The sequence below is a fragment of the Heloderma suspectum genome, chromosome 1 (genome assembly GCF_057233095.1).
Source record: "Heloderma suspectum isolate Gila_16-S chromosome 1, 16-S_ref, whole genome shotgun sequence".
Taxonomy (NCBI): Eukaryota; Metazoa; Chordata; class Lepidosauria; order Squamata; family Helodermatidae; genus Heloderma; species Heloderma suspectum.
Genome location: NC_139458.1, coordinates 343,925,925 through 343,949,666, shown reverse-complemented (window position 1 = coordinate 343,949,666; position 23,742 = coordinate 343,925,925). Strand labels below are relative to the sequence as shown.

The following is a 23,742-nucleotide window of genomic DNA, read 5'->3' as shown; positions in this document are numbered from 1 at the left end:
GCCTTTTCCAGTTCCTTCCCCATGGTCCATAAATTAGCAAAACAAGTAAGTCGTGCAAAATAAGCAAATGCAAAATTTGTGCAAAATTATGCGTATTTTCTTGTCACATAACTTTGATTAGCGAAGTATAAAAATTCCTGCTTTTTGTTTAGCTGGAATCACTAAAGTGAAAAAATCAATAGTTTAATTTTCTCTATGAATACATAGGGAGGTCAAATATTTAAGAATTTGTGAATCACTTTCCTACCAATGTATCCAAATCAATCTATATACAAATCCAATTCAAATATGAAAAGCATCAAATTCTAAGGACAAGCAGCAGAACCATCAACAAATAGCAATCAAAACCAAACAATATCTGCAATGCTTACTTTTTAAATCAAACCTAAACTTAGTTTACTACTTTAACACAAAATGTATCATTTATAACTTAGTTAATAAAATTATCCCATTTGGCAAATTTTTGAAATTTACAGAGCAATCCTATTCATGTTTAATGAAAAGGCCCATCTTGTTTAATAGAGCTTACTCTGAAGTAAACATGCATAGGACTGCAGCCTCAACAGTATAAAGGTCTTACAGCGCAATCCTATACATGTCTATTCAGAAGTAAGCTCCATTGAGTTCAATGGGACTTACTCCCAGGTCCTAAACATACTGATCTGGAAGTAATTCACATGGATCCCAATGGGGCTTACTTCTGAGTAGAGATGCATAGGACTGCACCATTAGTTTTGTACAAGCAAAAGGACAGCAGATGCAAGCAATTTGCTTCTAGAATCTCCAAACTAAATCAAAGGTCACCAGACATGGGCAAGCAGCAATTCACAAGCAATGAAAACTCTGTTTGCTCTTCTCATAAAGATGGCAGTACCCTTTAGGTGGAGAAATGCATCTTGGACTTGAGAGTTGCATATGCCTACAGTACACACAGAACTTACCATTTTCTAATGCTGTAGATTGTTTTAGATAAACTATCTTTGTACTACACATTTTGAATGAGTAAAACCTTGTCTGAAAAAGCATTTCAGTCATTCCAGAAGACAAAATATTTCATATGACATTTTTTCAGTGTTCTCCAAAATTTCCAATTTTTTCACTGGAAAAATTGAAAAAAGTCATCAAAAAGGAACAATTTTTTTCCTGAATTTTCTCATTTGTTTTCCAGGCCTTCATATCTCTATGTCTGACCAAAGAAAGGTGATGATCACCACTGATCAGATTCAGAATTTGCAAGGTGGCAATGTGACATTCATATATTGTTTCAGTAGCCCTGTATGCTCTGACATTTTCATTTATAAGACCTGTGTCCTTTCACACTTTACTTTCAAAACAGAATCAGTTCCCATAAACTAATCCAAAACCTTTTGTGGTTTTCCTTATGAACAGCAACAACATGCTGAAAAACTGCCCGCCTCAATAAGTCTGACAACCCACAAGATAAAGTATCCACTGGAAGCAATATCTTTTTAATCAGGCAAACATTTAGCAGACATCGTTTTCTTTTAGCAGCTATTTTAATCCCAGTATTTTATAATGGGCAGTTTCTTTTTAATTAACTTATAAATGTTGCCATACACTTGGGCTGCATTCAGACTGAACACTACATTCCTTGTGGCCCCAAGAAGGAAAGCAGAAGCCTTTGCTTCCATTTGCAACTAACCATAGTGTGTGTGAAGCTGCTAGTGTGATTTTATTTAAATTTACATCCCACGCATTTCCATTAAAATAGCACTTAAGGATCACTGAAACCATGGTTTGAGGTTAACTATGGTTTAGGAAAACAAGTAAAGGTTTACCACAGTTTGATAGGTTTGCATGCAGCAGCGAACAGTGGTTGGTTGAAAATGGAAACAAAAGCTTCCAATCTCTTCCTTGGGACTGTACTGGAGGAAAAGGAGTGGAGAGTTCATGAGCTTAAAGCTCATGCATGTAACAAGAGCGCTGAATACTATCACAACCTCTGAGTCTTCAGGAAAGGCAGATAAAAATCCAAAATAAATATTCTCATTTTCCTTCTCCCTTATCTAAATTAATTTTCTAGTATTATGCCAATTTTCCATTAAACAACCAACACAATACCTAAGGGTTCTGATTCTTTTTAACAGATCCATTGGATGCTATCAGGTGAGTTGCAGTTTCTTTTGCAGTCGTTCAGTCGTGTCCGACTCTTCGTGACCCCATGGACCATAGCACGCCAGGCCTTCCTGTCCTGCGCTCTCTCCTGGAGTGTGCTCAAGTTCATATTCATTGCATCGGTGATGCTATCTAGCCATCTCATCCTCTGTCGTCCCCTTCTCCTTTTGCCTTCAGTCTTTCCCAGCATCAGAGTCTTTTCCAGGGAGTTTTCTCTTTGCATTAGGTGGCCAAAATATTTGAGCTTCAGCTTCAGTATCTGTCCTTCCAATGAGCACTCCGGGTTGATTTCCTTTAGGATGGACTGATTTGACCTCCTTGCAGTCCAGGCGACTCGTAAGAGTCTTCTCCAGCACCACAGTTCGAAAGCATCAATTCTTCGGCGCTCAGCCTTCCTTATAGTCCAGCTCTCACAGCCATACGTTACTACTGGGAAAACCATAGTTTTGATTAGACAGACCTTTGTCGGCAAGGTGATGTCTCTGCTTCTTACTATGCTGTCTAGGTTTGCCATAGCTTTCCTCCCAAGGAGCAAGCGTCTTATAATTTCATGGCTACAGTCACCATCTGCGGTGATCTTGGAGCCCAAGAAAGTAAAATCTGTCACTGCTTCCATTTCTTCCCCTTCTATATGCCAGGAAGTGATGGGGCCGGATGCCATGATCTTCGTTTTTTTAATGTTGAGTTTCAAACCAGCTTTTGCACTCTCCACTTTCACCCTCAACAAGAGGCTCTTAAGATCCTCTACACTTTCTGCCATTAGGGTGGTATCGTCTGCATATTGGAGGTTGTTGATAATTCTCCCGGCAATCTTAATTCCGACCTCTGATTCATCCAATCCGGCGTTTCTCATGATGTACTCTGCATAGAAGTTTAATAAGCAGGGTGACAATATGCAGCCTTGTTGTACTCTTTTCCCAATTTTGAACCACTCGGTTGTTCCATGTCTGGTTCTTACTGTTGCTTCTTCACCCTCGTACAGGTTTCTCAGGAGACAGGTAAGGTGGTCTGGTACTCCCATCACTTTAAGAATTTGCCACAGTTTGTTGTGATCCACACAATCAAAGGCTTTAGCGTAGTCAATGAAGCAGAGATAGACGTTTTTCTGGAATTCTCTTGCTTTCTCCATGATCCAGCGAACGTTGGCGATTTGATCTCTAGTTCCTCTGCCTCTTCGAAACCCAGCTTGTACTTCCGGTAGTTCTCGGTTCGCATACTACTGAAGCCTAGCTTGTAGGATTTTGAGCATCACCTTGCTGCCATGTGAAATGAGCTCAATTGTGCAGTAGTTTGAACACTCTTTGGCGTTGCCCTTCTTTGGAATTGGAATGTAAACTGACCTTTTCCAGTCTTGCGGCCATTGTTGAGTGTTCCAAATTTGTTGGCATATTGAATGCAGCACTTTAACAGCATCATCTTTTAGGATTTTCAATAGCTCAGCTGGGATACTGTCATCTCCACTAGCTTTGTTGTTAGTAATGCTTCCTAAGGCCCACTTGACTTCACTCTCGAGGATGTCCGGCTCAAGTTCAGTGGCCGCACTATCATGGCTATCAGGGACATTCAGATCTTTCCTGTAGAGTTCTTCTGTGTATTCTTTCCACCTCTTCTTAAGCTCATCTGCTTTTGTTAGGTCCCTGCCTTCTTTGTCCTTTATCATGCCCGTCTTTGCACAAAACATTCCCTTGAGATCTCCAATTTTCTTGAAGAGATCTCTAGTCTTTCCCATTCTGTTGTTTTCCTCGATTTCTTTGCATTGTTCATTTAAGAAGGCCTTCTTGTCTCTCCTTGCTATTCTCTGGAAGTCTGCATTCAGTTGGATATATCTTCCCCTTTCTCCCTTGCTTTTCGCTTCCCTTCTTTCTTCAGCTACTTGTAAAGCCTCATCAGACTCCCACTTGGCTTTCTTGCATTTCTTTTTCTTTGGGATGGATTTCGTTGCTGCCTCCTGAACAATGTTACGGACCTCCGCCCATAGTTCCTCAGGCACTCTGTCTATCAGGTCTAATCCCTGAAATCTATTCCTCACCTCCACTGTATATTCAGAAGGGATATGATTTAGGTAATACCTGAATGGTTTAGTGGTTTTCCCTACGTTCTTCAATTTAAGCTGAAATTTTGCAACAAGAAGCTCATGATCTGAGCCACAGTCAGCTCCAGGTCTTGTTTTGACTGACTGTATAGAGCTTCTCCATCTTTGGCTGCAAAGGACATCATCAATCTGATTTCGATATTGACCATCTGGTGATGTCCATGGGTAGAGTCGCCTCTTGTGCTGTTGGAAAAGAGTGTTTGCTATGATCAGCGTGTTCTCCTGGCAAAACTCTATTAGCTTTTGTCCTGCTTCATTTTGTGCACCAAGGCCATGCCTGCCTGTTATCCCAGTGATTTCTTGACTTCCTACTTTAGCATTCCAATCCCCTATGATGAAGAGGACATCTTTTTGGGGTGTTAGTTCTAGAAGGTGTTGTAGGTCTTCATAGAACCGATCAACCTCAGCTTCTTCGGCCTCAGTGGTTGGGGCATAGACTTGAATTAATGTGATGTTGAATGGTTTGCCTTGGATTCGTACTGAGATCATTCTATCATTTTTAAGATTGTACCCCAGTACTGCTTTTCCCACCCTTTTGTTGACTATGAGTGCTACTCCATTTCTTCTAAGGGATTCTTGCCCACAGTAGTAGATATGATGGTCACCTGAATTAAATTCGCCCATGCCTGTCCATTTGAGTTTGCTGATTCCCAAGATGTCGATGTTCAATCTTGCCATCTCATGTTTGACCACCTCTAGCTTACCTTGATTCATTGATCTGACATTCCAGGTTCCTAAACAATATTGTTCTTTACAGCATCGGATTTTCTTTTCACCACCAGACACATCCACAGCTGAGTGTCCTTTTGGCTTTGGCCCAGCTGCTTCACTCTTTCTGGCGCTACTTGGAAATTCCCTCTGCTCTTCCCCAGTAGTATATTGGACACCTTCCGACCTGAGGGGCTCATCTTCCAGCGTCATATCTTTTAGCCTTGGGATACGTTCCATGGGGTTTTCTTGGCAAGGATACTGGAGTGGGTTGCCATTTCCTTCTCCAGTGGACCACATTTTGTCAGAACTCTCTGCCATGACCTGTCCGTCTTGGGTGGCCCTGCATGGCATAGCTTATGGCTTCACTGAGTTACGCAAGCCCCTTCGCTACAACAAGGCAGTGATCCATGATTCTTTTGCTTTTGCTGAGTCTGTCCTTTTCTGACTTTGTCACCACACACACATGCTATACAGGTATTTCTTTTCCTTCTGTGCTCCTGTAGATTTACAGATTATACAGGGATACCTAATTATTTTTCTGCATGCAGATATGAACTGCAATTCCAGCATTACTTCTTTCAGAAACTGCTTGGTATCATGTGCTTTTCTTTCCAGCCTCCTAATTAGCTAATTGTCTAGGGGCCATAGGATTGTTCCCCTAGTTGTTCATGGGAATTTGCTTACTATGAACCATCCTAAAATCCTTTGCCCAAAGTGTGATTCTTAGGAGCATACTCCCTTCCAAGATTCCTTCTCTACATATTATCCACATCCTTCATATGTTTTCTGCTGTTTGGAAACAAGGCTCCTTACTGCTCCTCAAACTTTCTTAAAATAGAATGTTTTCTGAAACGCATGGCAAGCACTTCTTTGACAGCCAATAGTAATTCTTTTATTAATTATGTTCTGGTTCTATTTCATTAGTATATGAATATTTAATTTCATTCTCCCACCCACAGCTTTGCTACAGCTTTACCCTAGCCCTATCTTTAAAAAAAAAAATCTCAACCTTTCTAACACATTCTTCAGATGCTAGATCAGGGGTAGGTGACCTTGGAGTGTCCAGGGGGCCATTTTCCACTCTCCAGACCCATCTGTGGGCTGAACTCCTGCCACCACACAGTGAAATTTGATGGCACAGCAGCTTCAAAAGTAATGAGTGGTTTATTACAGAATTTCAATTGCAAACTGGCTCTTTTCGGGTGGCAGGCTCTGCACAAGAAGACAGGGGCCACATTCAGACCGCTTGTTGCCCACCTCTGGTTTAGATAAACATTTTCAGTAAGACTGCAGTTTAAAGGTCTTTTCATCAGGCTGTCAAGAATACTATCTGAATGCCATCTTCCCAGGCTGTACCTAGTTTTCATCAGCAATCCTCAAATATTTATTTTCTTTCCAATGTTTTCTCTAATATATTTCATTTTCTCATTCAACTGGACACGTTTTCCTCATTCTAATTCCTCCTGAATGCTGTGGCACATACAGGAAATCAAGTCAACACTAACCCCTAGGATAATTGTTAGTAGAGCCATACAGATTTTCATGTTTTGCTCTCAGGTGTGGTATGTAACTGGAAACCAACACATTGAGACATAACATCTGCACAACCTTAAAAAAAAAATCATAATCCTCCCTCTTTTTTTACTTTTTTAGTTTGCTCGTGAAAGATGCTGTGCCCCATTTTCATGAACTTTCCAGCCTGTCAAAATTTACATGTATGCATGTTTTTCAGTGCCCTGAATTGAAATTCATAACAAAAAGCATTGTAGGAAATGTTGAAGTGCTGATTCATGATATAAATAGAAAAAATAGGCAGAAAGAGAGATTTAAAGACAGCAGTAACCTTGTTAATATTTTCTGCTGAATGAACATACCCTTGGACTTATCTTCAAAACCTGAAAATTAAATGAATTTCTCAAACGAGATATGGAAGACATTTTAACAAGTCACAGACTGTTAAGATCAGGGTGTGACGTCAGTGACAAACCAGCTAAGTTAGCCTCATCATAGGCAATAGAACAGAAATGACTACAGTTGATGGATTTTCCTTTCGAATACATAAAAAATACATAACACATTTTAAAATAAATAAATAAATAAATAAAACCAGTCACGTTCTCCTAGTATTTGTCATAAGAACAGGATAGGATACAGTAAACAATCACTAAAGCTGATCTAGACAATTTTTGTAGCATTTTTGTTGTTGTTCAGTCGTTAAGTCATGTCGGACTCTTCGTGACCCCATGGACCATAGCACGCCAGGCCTTCCTGTTCTCCGCTCTCTCCCAGAGTGTTCTCAAGTTCACATTCATTGCATCGTCCTCTGCCGTCCCCTTCTTCTTTTGCCTTCAATCTTTCCCAGCATCAGGGTCTTTTCCAGAGAGTTTTCTCTTCGCATTAGGTGGCCAAAATATTTGAGCTTCAGCTTCAGTATCTGTCCTTCCAATGAGCACTCAGGGTTGATTTCCTTTAGGATGGACTGATCTGACCTCCTTGCAGTCCAGGCGACTCGTAAGAGTCTTCTCCAGCACCACAGTTCGAAAGCATCAATTCTTCAGCGCTCAGCCTTCCTTATAGTCCAGCTCTCACAGCCATACATTACTACTGGGAAAACAATAGCTTTGATTATACGAACCTTTGTCGGCAAGGTGATGTCTCTGCTTCTTACTATGCTGTCTAGGTTTGCCATAGCTTTCCTCCCAAGGAGCAAGCGTCTTTTAATTTCATGGCTACAGTCACCGTCTGCAGTGATCTTGGATCCCAAGAAAATAAGATCTGTCACTGCTTCCATTTCTTCCCCTTCTATATGCCAGGAAGTGATGGGGCCAGATGCCATGATCTTCGTTTTTTTAATGTTGAGTTTCAAACCAGCTTTTGCACTCTCCACTTTCACCCTCAACAAGAGGCTCTTGAGATCCTCTTCACTTTCTGCCATTAGGGTGGTATCGTCTGCATATCGGAGGTTGTTGGCATATTGGCATAATTTGTTGGCATATTGAGTGCAGCACTTTAACAGCATCATCTTTTAGGATTTTCAATAGCTCAGCTGGAATACTGTCATCTCTGCTAGCTTTGTTGTTAGTAATGCTTCCTATGGCCCACTTGACTTCACTCTCGAGGATGTCCGGCTCAAGTTCCGTAACCGCACTATCATGGCTATCAGGGACATTCAGATCTTTCCTGTAGAGTTCTTCTGTGTATTCTTTCCACCTCTTCTTAATCTCATCTGCTTCTGTTAGGTCCTTCCCTTCTTTGTCCTTTATCATGCCCGTCTTTGCACAAAACGTTCCCTTGAGATCTCCAATTTTCTTGAAGAGATCTCTAATCTTTCCCATTCTGTTGTTTTCCTCTATTTCTTTGCATTGTTCATTTAAGAAGGCCTTCTTGTCTCTCCTTGCTATTCTCTGGAACTCTGCATTCAGTTGGATATATCTTCCCCTTTCTCCCTTGCTTTTTGCTTCCTTTCTTTCCTCAGCTACTTGTAAAGCCTCATCAGACAGCCACTTTGCTTTCTTGCATTTCTTTTTCTTTGGGATGGATTTCGTTGCTGCCTCCTGAACAATGTTACGGACCTCCGTCCATAGTTCCTCAGGCACTCTGTCTATCAGGTCTAATCCCTGAAATCTATTCCTCACTTCCACTGTACTTTAGCATTCCAATCCCCTATGATGAAAAGGACATCTTTTTTTTGGTGTTAGTTCTAGAAGGTGTTGTAGGTCTTCATAGAACCGATCAACCTCAGCTTCTTCGGCCTCAGTGGTTGGGGCATAGACTTGAATTACTGTGATGTTGAATGGTTTGCCTTGGATTCGTACTGAGATCATTCTATCGTTTTTGAGATTGTACCCCAGTACTGCTTTTCCAACCCTTTTATTGACTATGCGTGCTACTCCATTTCTTCTATGGGATTCTTGCCCACAGTAGTGGATAGAATGGTCACCTAAATTAAATTTGCCCATGCCTATCCATTTTAGTCCACTGATTCCCAAGATGTCAATGTTCAATCTTGCCATCTCATGTTTGACCACCTCCAGCTTACCTTGATTCATTGATCTGACATTCCAGGTTCCTAAACAATATTGTTCTTTACAGCATCGGATTTTCTTTTCACCACCAGACACATCCACAGCTGAGTGTCCTTTCGGCTTTGGCCCAGCCGCTTCACTCTTTCTGGCGCTACTTGGAAATACCCTCTGCTCTTCCCCAGTAGTATATTGGACACCTTCCGACCTGAGGGGCTCATCTTCCGGCGTTATCTCTTTTAGCCTTGGGATACGTTCCATGGGGTTTTCTTGGCAAGAATACTAGAGTGGGTTGCCATTTCCTTCTCCAGGGGACCACATTTTGTCAGAACTCTCTGCCATGACCTGTCCATCTTGGGTGGCCCTGCACGGCATAGCTTATGGCTTCACTGAGTTACGCAAGCCCCTTCACCACAGCACGGCAGTGATACAGAGTATATATTGCTCCTAGGATGCTGCAAATATATATCTAAGGATCAGCTAGAAATAATTCACAAGAAACAAATCACTAGATGTGAAAATCTACATATAGTAACTGCAACCTACCAGCTCAAACATTTCATTCAACCATTATTCAAAATCAAACTAGAATAAAATTTAAAGTATAAATGACATAGTTCTTGCAAAATTTACTAACATTCACTCTAATATGTATTATAATTTGGGAAATTATAGTTCTTATCGTACACTATGGTGGCATTTGCAACAGTTTATTACTGATATTTTTACTGTGAAATGTTTGGGTGAAAAATGAACAAGGTGGACTTCAATTTTCCTCCACAGAAGTCATCAACATATTATCAAACCATATAATAAATCAGCAACAAAAATGGCACTATGGCCTCACGTTTTCTTTTGCATGGTGTGGAATGCAAATAATTGCTTTGCATTTGTAACATTTTATTTTTTATTTTTGCAGATACAGGAACATATGAATCGCCTTGCTACATCAAATCAGAAATCTATCTCATACAAAGCTCTACGCCTGTTCAGATGATATTTAGTTCCTGGGGAAGATATTTTGTTTCTGAGGAAGACACTGAGAGTAAGCCTCAGGTTTGTGCTCTTCCTCCCCCTGCAAGGAGTAGGGAACTGAATCTGGGAGATCCCAGGATTACTTGAATGAAGGATCCCCTCAGCTCAGTGAAATAAAATGCACTCATCTCCAAAAGCAGTCAGCTGGGATGTCCATTGCTTGGTAAACAGAGGCAAAGAGTGGTATAATGCCTCAGAATACAGGGGTCTGAAGAAGCACAAAGAATTAGAAAACATTATGGCAGAAGTTATTTGTTGTAGGCAAAGTGCCAAGCTGTCCAATTTTATTTTCCTGACATACTGCACTATTCACTTCCCTTGCACTTCTAATATGAAAGTACTGCTGGACTTCTCAAATGAGCAGGGACAGCTCCAGGTTTTGTCCTGAATTAAGCAGTTGCAATGTGCAATCTGAACCCTTTCCAATGTCATCGGGGTACTGGCACACACGATCCGTGAACTGGGACTAGAGCATTCAAACGCTAACAAGGGAGCACCTTGGGATCATGCACCATTCCATTCACACCTCTAAATCATTGCTGGTCCTACTAACCACTTGGGTTAGTTGTATATTCTAAGGGAATATACAAGGGAGATTTTATAACCATAGGATGAGAAGACAGAACTTTCAGGGACAGGGTAGTCAGTGCCTATGTGCCACCAAAGGCAACTGAAGGGTCATTCAAGAAGTGAGAAAACTGATTTGCCACGTCTGAACAGTCTGGAGAGACACCGTTTGCCAGAGAACTACCAACTGAACATTCATTATTTTTATTCCCTTTGCATTAACCAATAGAGAGCCTGGATAGTTTTAGACAAACTCCATGAAATAACACTTGTGTTGTCGGTTCTGCACATTTATGACTAATATGCTTTTGCTTACTGAAAGCAAATATAACTTTGTGGACCATCAAAAGGTTTTTTCCTGATGTTGACATTGAATGCGCATGCCTGACCTAGCCATTATGCATTTTCTCTCATTTATTTGTACAGCGGGAGAGAATATATTAAAACTGATAATGAAGGGAAATTATTCAAGGAGAAAATGTATTAAAATAGTTGCTTAAAATGAATATAACTACAAAGAGTTGGGATGATGTAAATAAGACAATTCCATAATTGTAAGAAATGCAATAGAACACTTCAAAGGAAATGTTGCATGGTTTAACTACAGTATTCAAGCCAGCTGGACCTTTAAATGCAAATGTACAAGTTCTCCAAAAGAAAATTATCTATATATCCTGATATTCATATTGATATATTTGCCCTTGACTTCCCAAATGTTCCATTAAGCAATCATGTTGCCCCCTTCAGCAGGCGTAGGAAAGGCAGCTGCTTCTTATAGAATTGCAACAAGGTAAAGGAAGCAGATGAGGGCTGTCCTGTTACACCCAATATCTCAGTGATAAGTTTATAAACAAATGTTTAAAAGTTACAGTATGTTGAGAGACACCATTCATTTTCCAAACAGTCTTTAAAATACATTCGAATTACAATTACAATTTATTTTCAGCATTCAAAACTGTAGTCCTGGCATATTCTAAATTTCTCATTCTTCCTATGCCATTGATGAGTGTGATGGCCACATTTGTTAAAGCATTTTTATGAGTTGTAGCAGCTATGAGTGTAAGTCTCATCTGGTTGGGGGTTGGGATGGGGTGTAGAGGACTCTGGATCAATAAAGACATCAGGCAATCTACAAATCTTAATTGATAAAGGATAGCTGCATTATAATTATGTATTTCCAGAAACAAAAAACAACAAAAGGCAACTCCAACTTGAATACTAAGAAGTCCGATGGAAGACTTCACTAAAACTAATTGCTTTTAGAGTTTCACTAGAGTGAACACATAGACCTATTTATGAATCACAGGAAAATGTATTGTTGACCTTTCCCTCCTCTTTTATTTATGTTTTTAAATGTTGATCATCCTTCAGACAATGCCTATGTCTAGATGACATATTGGGTTACGTTTTTTCATCAGAAATTAATGACAACCCGAGAGGGCGGGGGGAGTATAAGCCCCACATTTAATTAAGAAATGTAAGCTGTCTCAGGGTGCTTTCCTTTCTACTGCCAATCACACCTTTAGGGGGCTTACACTCGCTTGTTAGTAAACAACAGGAAAGGAAGAATCCTCACAGCAGCTCTTGCTACTGGCCAGAAAAGCTTGCTTATTACTTCCTTTCTATCTCGTTTATTACTTCCTTCCAAGGAAAAGAAGTAGGGGAGGAGGAAAACATGGGTGTTCCAGATAGGAACCTTGCATTTTGAGAGATTCTTCTTTAAGCATAGATTAAGCTCATGTGAGATATGGACGATCCCATGAGACACCAGTTCTGGATTTGTAACATCCCTAATTAAAGAGTACAGAAATGCTTGTGGGGTTACCAACCAGCTCCAATAGGCTAGAAGGTTTGGGGAATACTTCTTGAAAATACTGTAGCTTAAGTTCTGATTTGTTAAACAAGGTATTTGGCTTATGGAAAAATGTTTGCTTTGCGAGGTTTTCTTTAAGGTGGGCACATGCCTTGCCCCCCCTCTCTGATGGCATTCGCTGTGTGAAGACCTTTCCTTTCCGGCAGACATTCAACCTGCCAATCTGTTAAGCTTTTAAAATTCCTGGGACTTCTGTCTGAACATGTTTTATCTGCTGTTTTGTCCTCTGTCTATTAATTGCATTTTATTATTTTATGTATTTGTTGCATATTGTAAATATATAAAGGCAGGGTAACATATTTTAATTAATCATCATGGTCTTACCTCTATCTGCTTTTTCAATTCCATTCCAGAAGTGCTGTCCGGAGTCACAGGTTCCCGTTGAGATGCATCTGCAAGGACATTAACTGTAGCTTCTGCTTCTTGTATCCACTTGAGGAAACTTTCAAGGTCTTTGAGTAAGGCATGTACAGTCTTCAGTTCAGCCTCCAAAGCATTCTGCCTACAACTTGTTCTGGGGAAGGGAAGGAAAAAACAACAACAGTGACCTCAAAAAATAGCAAAAAGCAATCATGAATGTAAGGCAGAACTGTTGGTATGCATTTCTTCTCTGTATTATGCCACAGATTCTGGAAATTCTATGTGCTTTCAATTATATGTACAAAGCTAAATTTTATGAAATTATTCTATAAAGCTGAGTATTTCTGTTCTTGCCATAAGTAAATTGCAATACTTCAAATATAAGGAACTTAACTGCACACTTTCAGGAGAATGTAAGGAATCAAGCAAACAGCTTTTCACAGTGAATGGAAACTACTCCCTAAAGTGGCACAGACAGTCCAAACCACAATTCCGTAAAAAAAAAAAAAAAAGTGGAACAGATGTTCTTTATTTTATCACTTACTTGGGAAATGGTAACCACCCACAAATGATAAGGGTAATTTATATCTTTGTTTATTTTGTATTACACTTGTTTCCTGGATAGGGTGTCCATGTGCCCTACATTACAGAGGACAGTCCTCTATTTGAAGGGCTGTCAGAGAGCAGTCCTTTATTTGTTGCTGTCCTCTTTTTAAAGGGCTATTTAGTTCAAGTCCAGTTTGAAGATCAAGAACCATAAGAAGGGACCTTGAATCTGCTCATCAACAGAGCACCTGGATGGCAGTCTGAGCAGGCACACAGGTCAACCTTCTGCACTACAGTGAGATGTATTTTATTTCTATTTAAATTATGGTAATGATTTCTATATTACCATCTGTACATATAAATTAGCACGTGAAAATCTGTATCCTTTTTTGTTCTCTTTCTTGATATGTTTTCCTCTTTTTTGGCAATGTATAATGGCCACCCTAACACCCAGACTTTGACTTGCCTAAACATTGCTTAAAAATTTGCAGCTCTTTTGACCTTGGCTGACAAGGTCTTTCCAAAATGACACAGTCTCATGCACCATGATCAACTCAGAAAACATAATTTTCGTAGATTGTTTTATTGGCACCCTAAGAAAGAAATGCCAAATCCATATTTCAAAACAAACAATTTCCTGCAAAGAATCTACAGCAAGCAAATGCCAAACTGCAAAATCGTAAATAGCATGGATTGTGTGCAATGTATTTTTGAGACACAAATAAGCAGTGAATATATCATATTTCAAGTATCTGTTTAAAACAAATGGTTAAGATCTATTTTTTAAAAAGTAGCTGCCATTTGGCACGTATTTAATGGCTTATCACCCTTAATCCTATTATAGCGCTCCTGTTAAGGCCAAAAAACATTCCATTCAACAAATGCCAGGAATTGCTATCTGCACGAGTACTACCAAGAAGTTTGCGTGTAACAAATAAATGAAGCAGGCTTTGCTCAGTAACTTAAAACAAGTTAAACTCATTCTTGTGTTATTGCCTTCTGTGTTATAAAGTACAGCAAGGATGCAGTCATATGCATATTTACCTAAGAATAAATCCCACTGAATTCAGAAGGACTTCTCTCTAAGTCAACATGCTTAGGATTGTGCTGCAAAAAAACGTTCATTTTTGGGCTTGGATCAGAAACTCTTAATGGCAGAAAGCGAAGAGGATCTCAAGAGCCTCTTGTTGAGGGTGAAAGAGGAGAGTGCAAAAGCTGGTTTGAAACTCAACATTAAAAAAACTAAGATCATGGCATCCGGCCCCATCATTTCCTGGCATATAGAAGGGGAAGAAATGGAAGCAGTGACAGATTTTACTTTCTTGTGCTCCAAGATCACCGCAGACGGTGACTGTAGCCATGAAATTAAAAGACGCTTGCTCCTTGGGAGGAAAGCTATGGCAAACCTAGACAGCATAGTAAGAAGCAGAGACATCACCTTGCCGACAAAGGTCTGTCTAATCAAAGCTATGGTTTTCCCAGTAGTAATGTATGGCTGTGAGAGCTGGACTATAAGAAAGGCTGAGTGCCGAAGAATTGATGCTTTCGAACTGTGGTGCTGGAGAAGACTCTTACGAGTCCCCTGGACTGCAAGGAGGTCAAATCAGTCCATCCTAAAGGAAATCAACCCTGAGTGCTCATTGGAAGGACAGATACTGAAGGTGAAGCTGAAATATTTTGGCCACCTAATGCGAAGAGAAAACTCCTTGGAAAAGACCCTGATGCTGGGAAAGACTGAAGGCAAAAGGAGAAGGGGACGACAGAGGATGAGATGGCTAGATAGCATCACCGATGCAATGAATATGAACTTGAGCACACTCCAGGAGAGAGCGCAGGACAGGAAGGCCTGGCGTGCTATGGTCCATGGGGTCACGAAGAGTCGGACACGACTGAACGACTGAACAACAACAACAGAAACTCTGCCAAGACAGGTAATGTAAAACTGATGAGGAAGAGAAGATCCTATGTGCTACATGTAAGAACGTAAGAGCTGCCTTGCTGGGTCACAGCAAAGGTCCATCTAGTCCAAAACATTGGCCAGCCAGGTGCCTCTAAGCCAGAGCATCATGGAGAGAACCACCTTCACTTTGTCTCAGCAACTGGTAGCAGAAGTATACTTTCTGGAAATGTGGAGATTCCATTTTCGGTACTACAGCACTCTAATTAGCTTTTCACTTTGACTCCAAGATCTCTTCCCTGGGTAGTCATAGCCAATTTAAAGACAACAATTCTTCAATCATGTATGAGTAACAGAAGACATCCAAGCCTATTCATTTTTGGATAAATATCAAAGATCATGACAAGGATTTCAAGGATCAATGAAATATAAACATCAATTATATTAGCTGCAGTTTTACAGAACTCTAAAAGGTCCAGGCAAAGGCAAAATAATTTTGATAGGTTTTAGAGGTGTGTGTGTAGACAGAGAGAGTGGGGGAGGTGTATCTGGATTTACTATGGATACAATCAGTCCAAGTAAAAAAATATATATATAAGGAAGGTAGACTAACAACACAGTAGTTTCAACAGAATAAATATATTTAATGCTAAGGTTTTGGCTTCTGCCCTCATCAGTAGCTGTGATGTTAAATGGATACCAAAGGTGGCAGTCTGGAACACTGGGATATGAAAATTCCTAAAAAGAAAAAAAGCAGAGGTGTGAGTGGTAGAAAGCTTATGAATAGTGCTCCAGGTTAAGGCCATATAGGTTAAGAGTTCTGAGTCTGTAGATCCAGACATTTTCCTTTCTGTCAAGCATGTAAGTGTCCTTTGTTTGTTCATTTGGAAGCAATTATAAGTCTGAGAGACTATGTGCAGGTGAGTTAAAATGTCTTGCAACAGGCTGCTCTTGTTTTTTAGTCATAATTGTGGTTACAGAAACTTGTTCTTAGGCCCGTTGTAATTTTTCCTACATATTGCATGTGACATTCATTTTTTTATACTTGGTTACATAAATTCCTTCAGAGGAAGTGCATATAACTGATTGTCTAATGAAATAAGTTTTGTTGCTAACTGTGCTCTCAAAAGAAGTAGTTTCTTGAAGGTAACTGCAGGTAAATTACTAGTTAAAGCAGCACTTAAACAAAGTATTTGCAACCCAGGATTGCACCAATGTAAATCAGCCCATTGCATTACCTGCAGTAATTCATAAGCTTTCTACCACTCACGCCTCTGGTTTTTTTTCTTCTTAGGAATTTTCCTCTCCCAGCATTGCAAACTGCTACTCTTGGTATCCATTTTAACATCACAACTACTGATAAGGGCAGAGGCCAAAACTCTTAGAACTAAATATATTTTGAAACGTGTCGGTTGTTAGTCTGTCTTTCACATATGTGCGTGTGTAATATAAAAATATAAATGGTTATTGTCTTAATGAGGAGGTGCCAAGTTTAAAATTCCTTCAGCTTTTAATTTTTCCCCCAAACTACAGAAGTGGACACTGGCAATGTATTAAAAACAATTCCAGACAAAACTCAGGAAAAAACTGTCCATTAGACTAAGGACCATGCATGTAATGCAGTCATCAGTGTTACAGAGATACTGACAAATTACCACGGTCCTAGCCCTGAAGTATAAATAATTATTACCCAATGTAGCACATCTCATTTATACGGCATCTCAAATGTGAGAGGGCAGTGTCTTTCATGCCAGTGGTTTAGAAGTGGCCTGAATCAATTTAACAAGCAGGCACATTTTTAATTCTTTAAAGCCAAAGGAGCTTCGCTTTAAAAAGATGCTGAAGTTCTTCATTATTTTCAGCACTTCTTTACTCCCGTGGTATGTAATTGTTAGCTCTCTCTTAGGAATTAATGTTTTATATTATGTGGTAGGGCTGGTGGAGAGAATCCTTTTCCCTCACCATGCAGTAGTAAGCTAACGAAGAAAAAGAGAACCATGAGAAGAATTAGATGGAAAAAAGGATATGGGATCCATGTATCAATTACTTTATTATACTCTAAAGTAACTAAAGCTGTATCCAATTACCATTTTGCACTAGTGCAAAGCACTTCCACTCACACAAGACGGGGCACCCATTTTTTGCCGATGCTTCCTATGACCATAGAGGCTTGTTCCTGTAGTGCTAAATGTTCAAAGTGGGGCAATGACTTGTCCAAGGCAATGCAGCAAGTTTCAAAACTGCACAGCAATTTGACTCCTCAGGTACCTCATTTAAACATAACACTATTCTAGTGCACCACACTAGCTTCAAGAGTAGTCTGACTTCAGTAAGGATTCAGAAACGCTGGCTCTAGCCCAGCTTTAGCCCCAGACTAATTGCTACATGTAACAACTGATGGCAGTGGATGCAGATGCATATCCCCATGTGAATCATAAATTACAGACAATTCACCAGGGCCTAGATTAACATCTGGGGCATAGATTGTGATATGCATCTGTATTGATTATGCAAGCATATAGACTACTTCCTGTATGTTAAATCTTCCTTATGGTTTGAGATATTTGGAAAAAAGGCATGCTTTTCAAACAACAGTATTCTCCTGCACTACATTCTCAAGATATAGTATGATCTCTCCAATCGTCATAGGCTTATTTTTACTTTTTTAAAGCTGGTTGCTCCTTTTTGTCTTCAAAGACTATTCTATTGCTTGGCTTCATTCAAAATAAATTTAAGTGCACTGTTCCCATCAATGAGCACCAATACAAATTCCTTCATGCTGAATCACCTCAAAATAATTGGCCAGATTTTTAACCTTCAAATCTTCATGCCAAAACAAATTAGTCATATACTACTCTAACGTTATCTGCTAAGTTACTTCTAAAAATGGTGCAATATCATTATTTTGCAAGAAATATTGAGTAAATTAAGGATGAGTACAACTATATTTTATTTGGGAGTCTCTGGCACTGTGAAGCATATGCTGTTTGACTGATGATTTGAAATACATACATTTCAAGCCTGGGATGTTTTATAATTCATACAGAAATTCCTAGATCATACTCCAATGGAAAGAGAGTTAATATACAGAACCCCAAAATGGTGACACAGAGAAGGAAAAGATAAGAGATTCTCAAGCCTTAACACAATGAAAGTGACAGAACTGATGGAATCTGTAGAGTCATGAAAAAGGAGACATGCAATCAAACCATCTGCACATCTCTAGAGGAAACCTTTTTCAGGTTAAAGTAAAATTGTTCAAGGTGACAAAGAGAACAATCGCTAGAGGCAGAAAACATATTATTACACAAAGAGGAAATTGTGTCTGAACAGCAAAAAGTTTATTTTCAAATTGGAAACGTTATTAACTCTGTTCCTTTCAGGATCAGAAAGGGAGCTTCTGTAGCTTGAAATGCTAAAAATAGAAGCAGCAGAGCAGTTTCTTGAAGTGTAATCCAGGCCTCCCTACAGAGGCAGAGGGCTTCCTTTGAGGGGATTAACAATGTGGGAGAGGAGGTACATCCATGATACAAGTGTCTGTTTTTACAATGCTATTTGCTTATTAAGGATGTAGCCCTTAGGGATATCCAACTATGTTGCATACCCCATGGCCTTTTTGTTTGATTATCAAATTCTAGTAACTTTTTGAGGCAAAAAGTTGAGGGGAAAGTGGAAGCACCAGAACACTCACAAAAGCTCGATTCCTTTCAGGGCAAGCAATGGAATGCTTGTGCACCCTATTCCAAGAGGTCAACATATAGACAAATCTGACTAGAAATACAGCACTGTGGCATCATTGCATTTACTACATGATCTGTGATTGGCTAGGATCAGCCATGTGACTACTTAAGACAATGGGAAAGCTCCCACAGTGCCAATGAGTTTGGTCTATAATAATTGTTCGTTCATTGTACAAATCTCTAAAATGCTCTGCAAACAAGCATTTGCTTCCACTCTGCAAATGAACAGAACATTTTAGAGATTTGTACAGTGAACGAACAATTATTATAGACCAAACTCATTGGCGCTTCGGGAGCTTTTCCTTCCTGGTGTTTTTTTGTGCATAGCACCTTCACTCTGTTTTCTACTTAAGAAAATGGCACAGTAATTAAGACAATACTGTCTACAGCTCTTTCTAAAAAACATAGTGCTAAAGCAGCAGCAGACAGGGTGAAACAATGGCACCGAACAGGATCAATACCCTCCACTACTCTGGCCTTGGAATACCACTTTTGGACATAAAAATAAAAAAGGAAGCACGTAGTATCTGTGAAAGTACTTCTCCCAGTTTAAGAGTCTACATAACATGGGCCAGGAAAAGGTAGAGTATGTACTACTCCTTTGCCCTCTTCTTAATCAGTACAATCTCTGGACGTGCTTGCTAGGGAAGTACTTAATGGTACAACCGTTGCATTTGCCAAATATATGCATCTTCCTAAGAGTCCATATTCACTAAACAAACATCTCAGGAACTATAAAAACTTGGTTGCACCGAGACGAATATGAAAGTCAGAAAGCTGGTCAGCTTTGTTTTGTCTCTGTTACACACAGGGAGAGTTTCAAGCCCCCTCTTCATTTAGACTTACTTGCTACAATGGTAAGAAAGCCCACATACACAAGGATCTACACGCTGATTATATTAAACTTTAAATATATGTGATATAGCTATATTTCTATCTTTTTCTACCTTCCCCCTGCACTGCCCTCTTCCTACATATATGTGGGTGTGGGTGTGACTCATCACACTCTTTCTCTCTCTCTCTCTCTCTCTCTCACACACACACACACACACACTATATCAGGGTGGGCAACTTGTGGCCCTCCAGCTGTTTTGGCTTACACCTCCCATCAGCCCTAGCCAGCATAGCCAAGAGTGAGCTATGATAGGAGTTGTAGGCCAAAACATCTCAAGGGCCACACATTGCCCACCTCTGCTCTATATAGATATATTTGAGGAGCACAAAATGTGTTTGCACATACCTTTGTTTCAGGTTAATCCATGAGGTATTCAAATGATCCATAATTTCCTTCACCTTTCTTGTATCATCACCACTGTAGTCTTGAAGAAGTTTATTGGACAGATCATTGAATGAACTCATCTTTGCATCTCCTTTATCTAGCTCTTGTATTAACATCTAAGAAACAAATTCATACTATTTAATATCCATAAGCAAAGAAATATGAAAGTAATGAAAGCATCATAGTAAAACTGAAATCCAAGAATCTTCTCTCATGTTTAGGCTACACTTTCTGATTTAAATCCAACATTGTAAATTACCTGAAACGAAAAAAAAAAAAACAACAGGAGAAAGGAAGGAGGATCTGTTCCACAATTCCTTATTCCATCTACAAACTTAATCAAAATGGACAGTGGCAACCCAATGGCTACTCCACTGGTGGCCTTTGCCATTCTTTGCAATGGAAGTGAGTGGAGGTGATCCCCTTGTCTCCTAATGCCTCTAGTTCTGTTGGGATGAAATGCTGGAGTTGCTGCCCTGTGGCAACTCTGCCACCTGCTTGCTAGGCAGAATCTGTTTTAATCTGAATCAGAGATGTACAATGTCTTGAGATGTTGAAGGTTGGCCTTCTCCCTTACCAGCCTGCATGCACTTTGAGGTCATCAACAGAGGCCTTTCTGGCTTGCTTGCCACCAAGAGCAGTTAGGCTGATGAGTACAAGGGAGAGGGCCTTCTCAGTGGTGGCCCCACACCTCTGGAATCAGCTTCCATCGTCAGGCTCTTTCTCTGCAGATCCTCAGGAAGGCTCTGAAGACCCACCTGTTTTCATTGCCCATTCCCTAATTTATGGGCTGCGGGTTTTATTGGTCTAATCTGTTTTTATAGTGATTTATAGTATTTTACTGTTTATTTATTGATTGCTTATTTGTATACTTTTGTATGCTTTTTTTATCCTGTACACCACCTTGAGAGGGTTCTATCCATAAAGGCAGTCTAATATTTTTAAAATAAAGATAAAATAAATGGGGGGGGGGGGCAACAGGGGTGGTGGTGAAACCACAGAAATGTGGGTAAAATGCGAAATATATGCATTTACTTATTTTACTGTTTTAACAACATAAATACATCATTTATAACTTCATTAGCCTATAACATTGTACTATTTGGCGTATTTATCAAATTGACCAAGCAATTTATTTAAATAATTTTCTGGGCTATCTTTAAGGGTAAAATCCCTCCCAAGGAAGCTTAAATAAACAAATCCTATGCATGTTTACTCAACTGTCAGGCCCACTCTGTTCAGCAGAACTTACTCCCTGGTAAAAGTGCATAGGACTGCAGCTTCAAAAGTATATTTGCCTTGCAATGCAATCCTGTACTTGTCTACTCAGGCATAAGCCCCACTGATTTCAATGAAGCTTACTTCTAGGTAAACAGGTATAGGGTTTCAGCCTTACTTTTGTACAAGCAAAATTTCTAATATACCCAAATAATACTAAAGAGAGAGAGAGAGTGCTAGAAATGTCTGCACCTTATGATAACTAAGCACATGTATCTTAGTTAGTGCCACCTGAAAAGTAAGGGAGGGGGGGGAGCTGGAAATCAAACCACAAGTTTTGTACTAAACATAAGAAATTATTTAGACCAAAACTTTATCTTACAGTCAAAATATTAAGGGCCAGCAGCATATCTGGATATCAAATTAAACTTTATAACAACATTGTGGAAATCATTTGTTTTCTAAATAAAGAAGATACATAATAGAGGTGAACCGTTATATATGGTCATCTATAATGAGAGAATATATGAAATATAGCCCTAGAGTGAAAAAAAAAATTATTCTCAGCTCTTTATTCTCCATGTAACATTGAACACATACAACATTTTTAGTTGTATAATTATTATGCATATTTAAGGTCCATTTTTCTCTGAGAAAATCTACTACTACAGATGCATGAAATGAACATAAACCTGGAATTGGAGATGAAGAAATGCAGGTTCGTAGGAGCAAAATACATGGTTGCCCAATACTTGGAACCACCCATTTCAGTGAAGAAAATTATGTCTGCATTATAAACTATATAATTTCAGTAATGACCAAGTTTTTCATTTCCCCGTAACTGAGCTTTTTAAGTGAGACGTAAAACTTCCTTTAAGATCCCAGCCTCCTTTTTGGAAATGGGTTTTACTTAGACATCAAGAAATCCACAGAACAAAGTTTTCCAGCTGCACAGACTAATCCACTATTACCATGCACATGAGCAACACACTTTACTTTGGGATTTCTATTCCGCTTTTCATATCCAACAGGAGATGCCCAAAGCAGCTGACAATAATATTCATCAGTTTTTCAACTTTAATACTAGTTTCACAGAATCCTCTGACATGGTGCATCTTTCTCTCTCCAACAGCATGCAACAGGGGTCCGCAACGAGGTGCCCGTGGGCACCTCCAAAGGTGCCCATGAAGGGGTCCCCAATGTGTCACCCACAGGCAACCGCAAAACTTTTAAAAATTCTTTTTTAAATATATGTACATGGATTTGTATATATCGATAGCAAAGAATACATCTGAAATGCACACAACTTTCTAGCAATTATACATAGGCTTCAACAAAAAGTGGACGGAATATCCACTTATTTATTTGAAGGTGGCATCTATACGCCACCCATTCAAAAACTGGAGGTGTTGTAAGGTCCTCAATCCCTTGCATTATAGGAGGTAAGTGTTTCTGCTTCCAGTGTTTTAATATCAGTCTTTCAGCTGTCAAAAAGGCATGGAGAATCCATTTACACTGACCATTTGTTGATTTCCATGAAGCAGATAAATAATTTAAAATAGCACGTACATCAGTGTATGTTAACGACTGTTCCAGTACAAACATTATCTGTGTAATAACCAACTTCCCAAAAGAAACAACTACTGGAGTTGCCCAAACTTATGTTTAAAAGAAGCATTAGCTATATTGCACTGTCAGCAATTAGCCAAATTAGACAATCCCTTATAAAAGAGACACTGCAGTGTCCAATGCACACTGAACAAAAGTTTTTGCTGAATAAGACATAGCCTAAGATCCATAGACATGACAGATGCCAAAGTGGCGATCCACTGATTAGGGATTTTGTGGTGGCGCCCCCTGGCATACAACAATATGAAAGGTTATGGTATGTTCTAACATCCTGCCTCAATTAAAACACTTGAAGGAAATGCTCTCCAGAGCATACTACAATCCTGACAGTCATTCAGTTCTTGATGTAAAATTTTAGTACACATTGATGCAACACATTTATGGCACAAATACAAACCTTTAAGAAGATTTCAAGGAATTCTAATAAGGAGAAGTACATTTGATAATTGAAAATTTACATTTGGTAGACTAAGAATGAAAATTGCGTTCTTCAAATAAACTTGGGACATTTAATGAAAGATAATTGTTCCTGAAGTTACCTTTTTGAGAATAAGGGAATGAAGGCTGATAAACACGTTCAGAAAAAATGATAACCCTTTCTTCTGAGGTAAAACTTCAAAATGCAGCTGAGAGATTG

The 23,742-nt window shown here is 39.4% G+C and overlaps 1 protein-coding gene across 11 annotated transcripts in view; it reads right to left on the bottom strand.

Annotated features, from left to right (window-relative positions):
* UTRN (utrophin) overlaps positions 1–23,742 on the bottom strand; it is a 507,208-nt gene that overhangs the window by 262,126 nt on the left and 221,340 nt on the right. For all 11 annotated transcript variants that reach the window (XM_084827754.1, XM_084827752.1, XM_084827759.1 and 8 more), the window contains 2 exons: positions 20,220–20,374; positions 12,761–12,950 (listed from right to left, as the gene is read on the bottom strand). In XM_084827754.1, the coding sequence (XP_084683880.1) occupies positions 12,761–12,950; positions 20,220–20,374 (345 nt within the window). The remainder of the gene's footprint in view (positions 1–12,760; positions 12,951–20,219; positions 20,375–23,742) is intronic.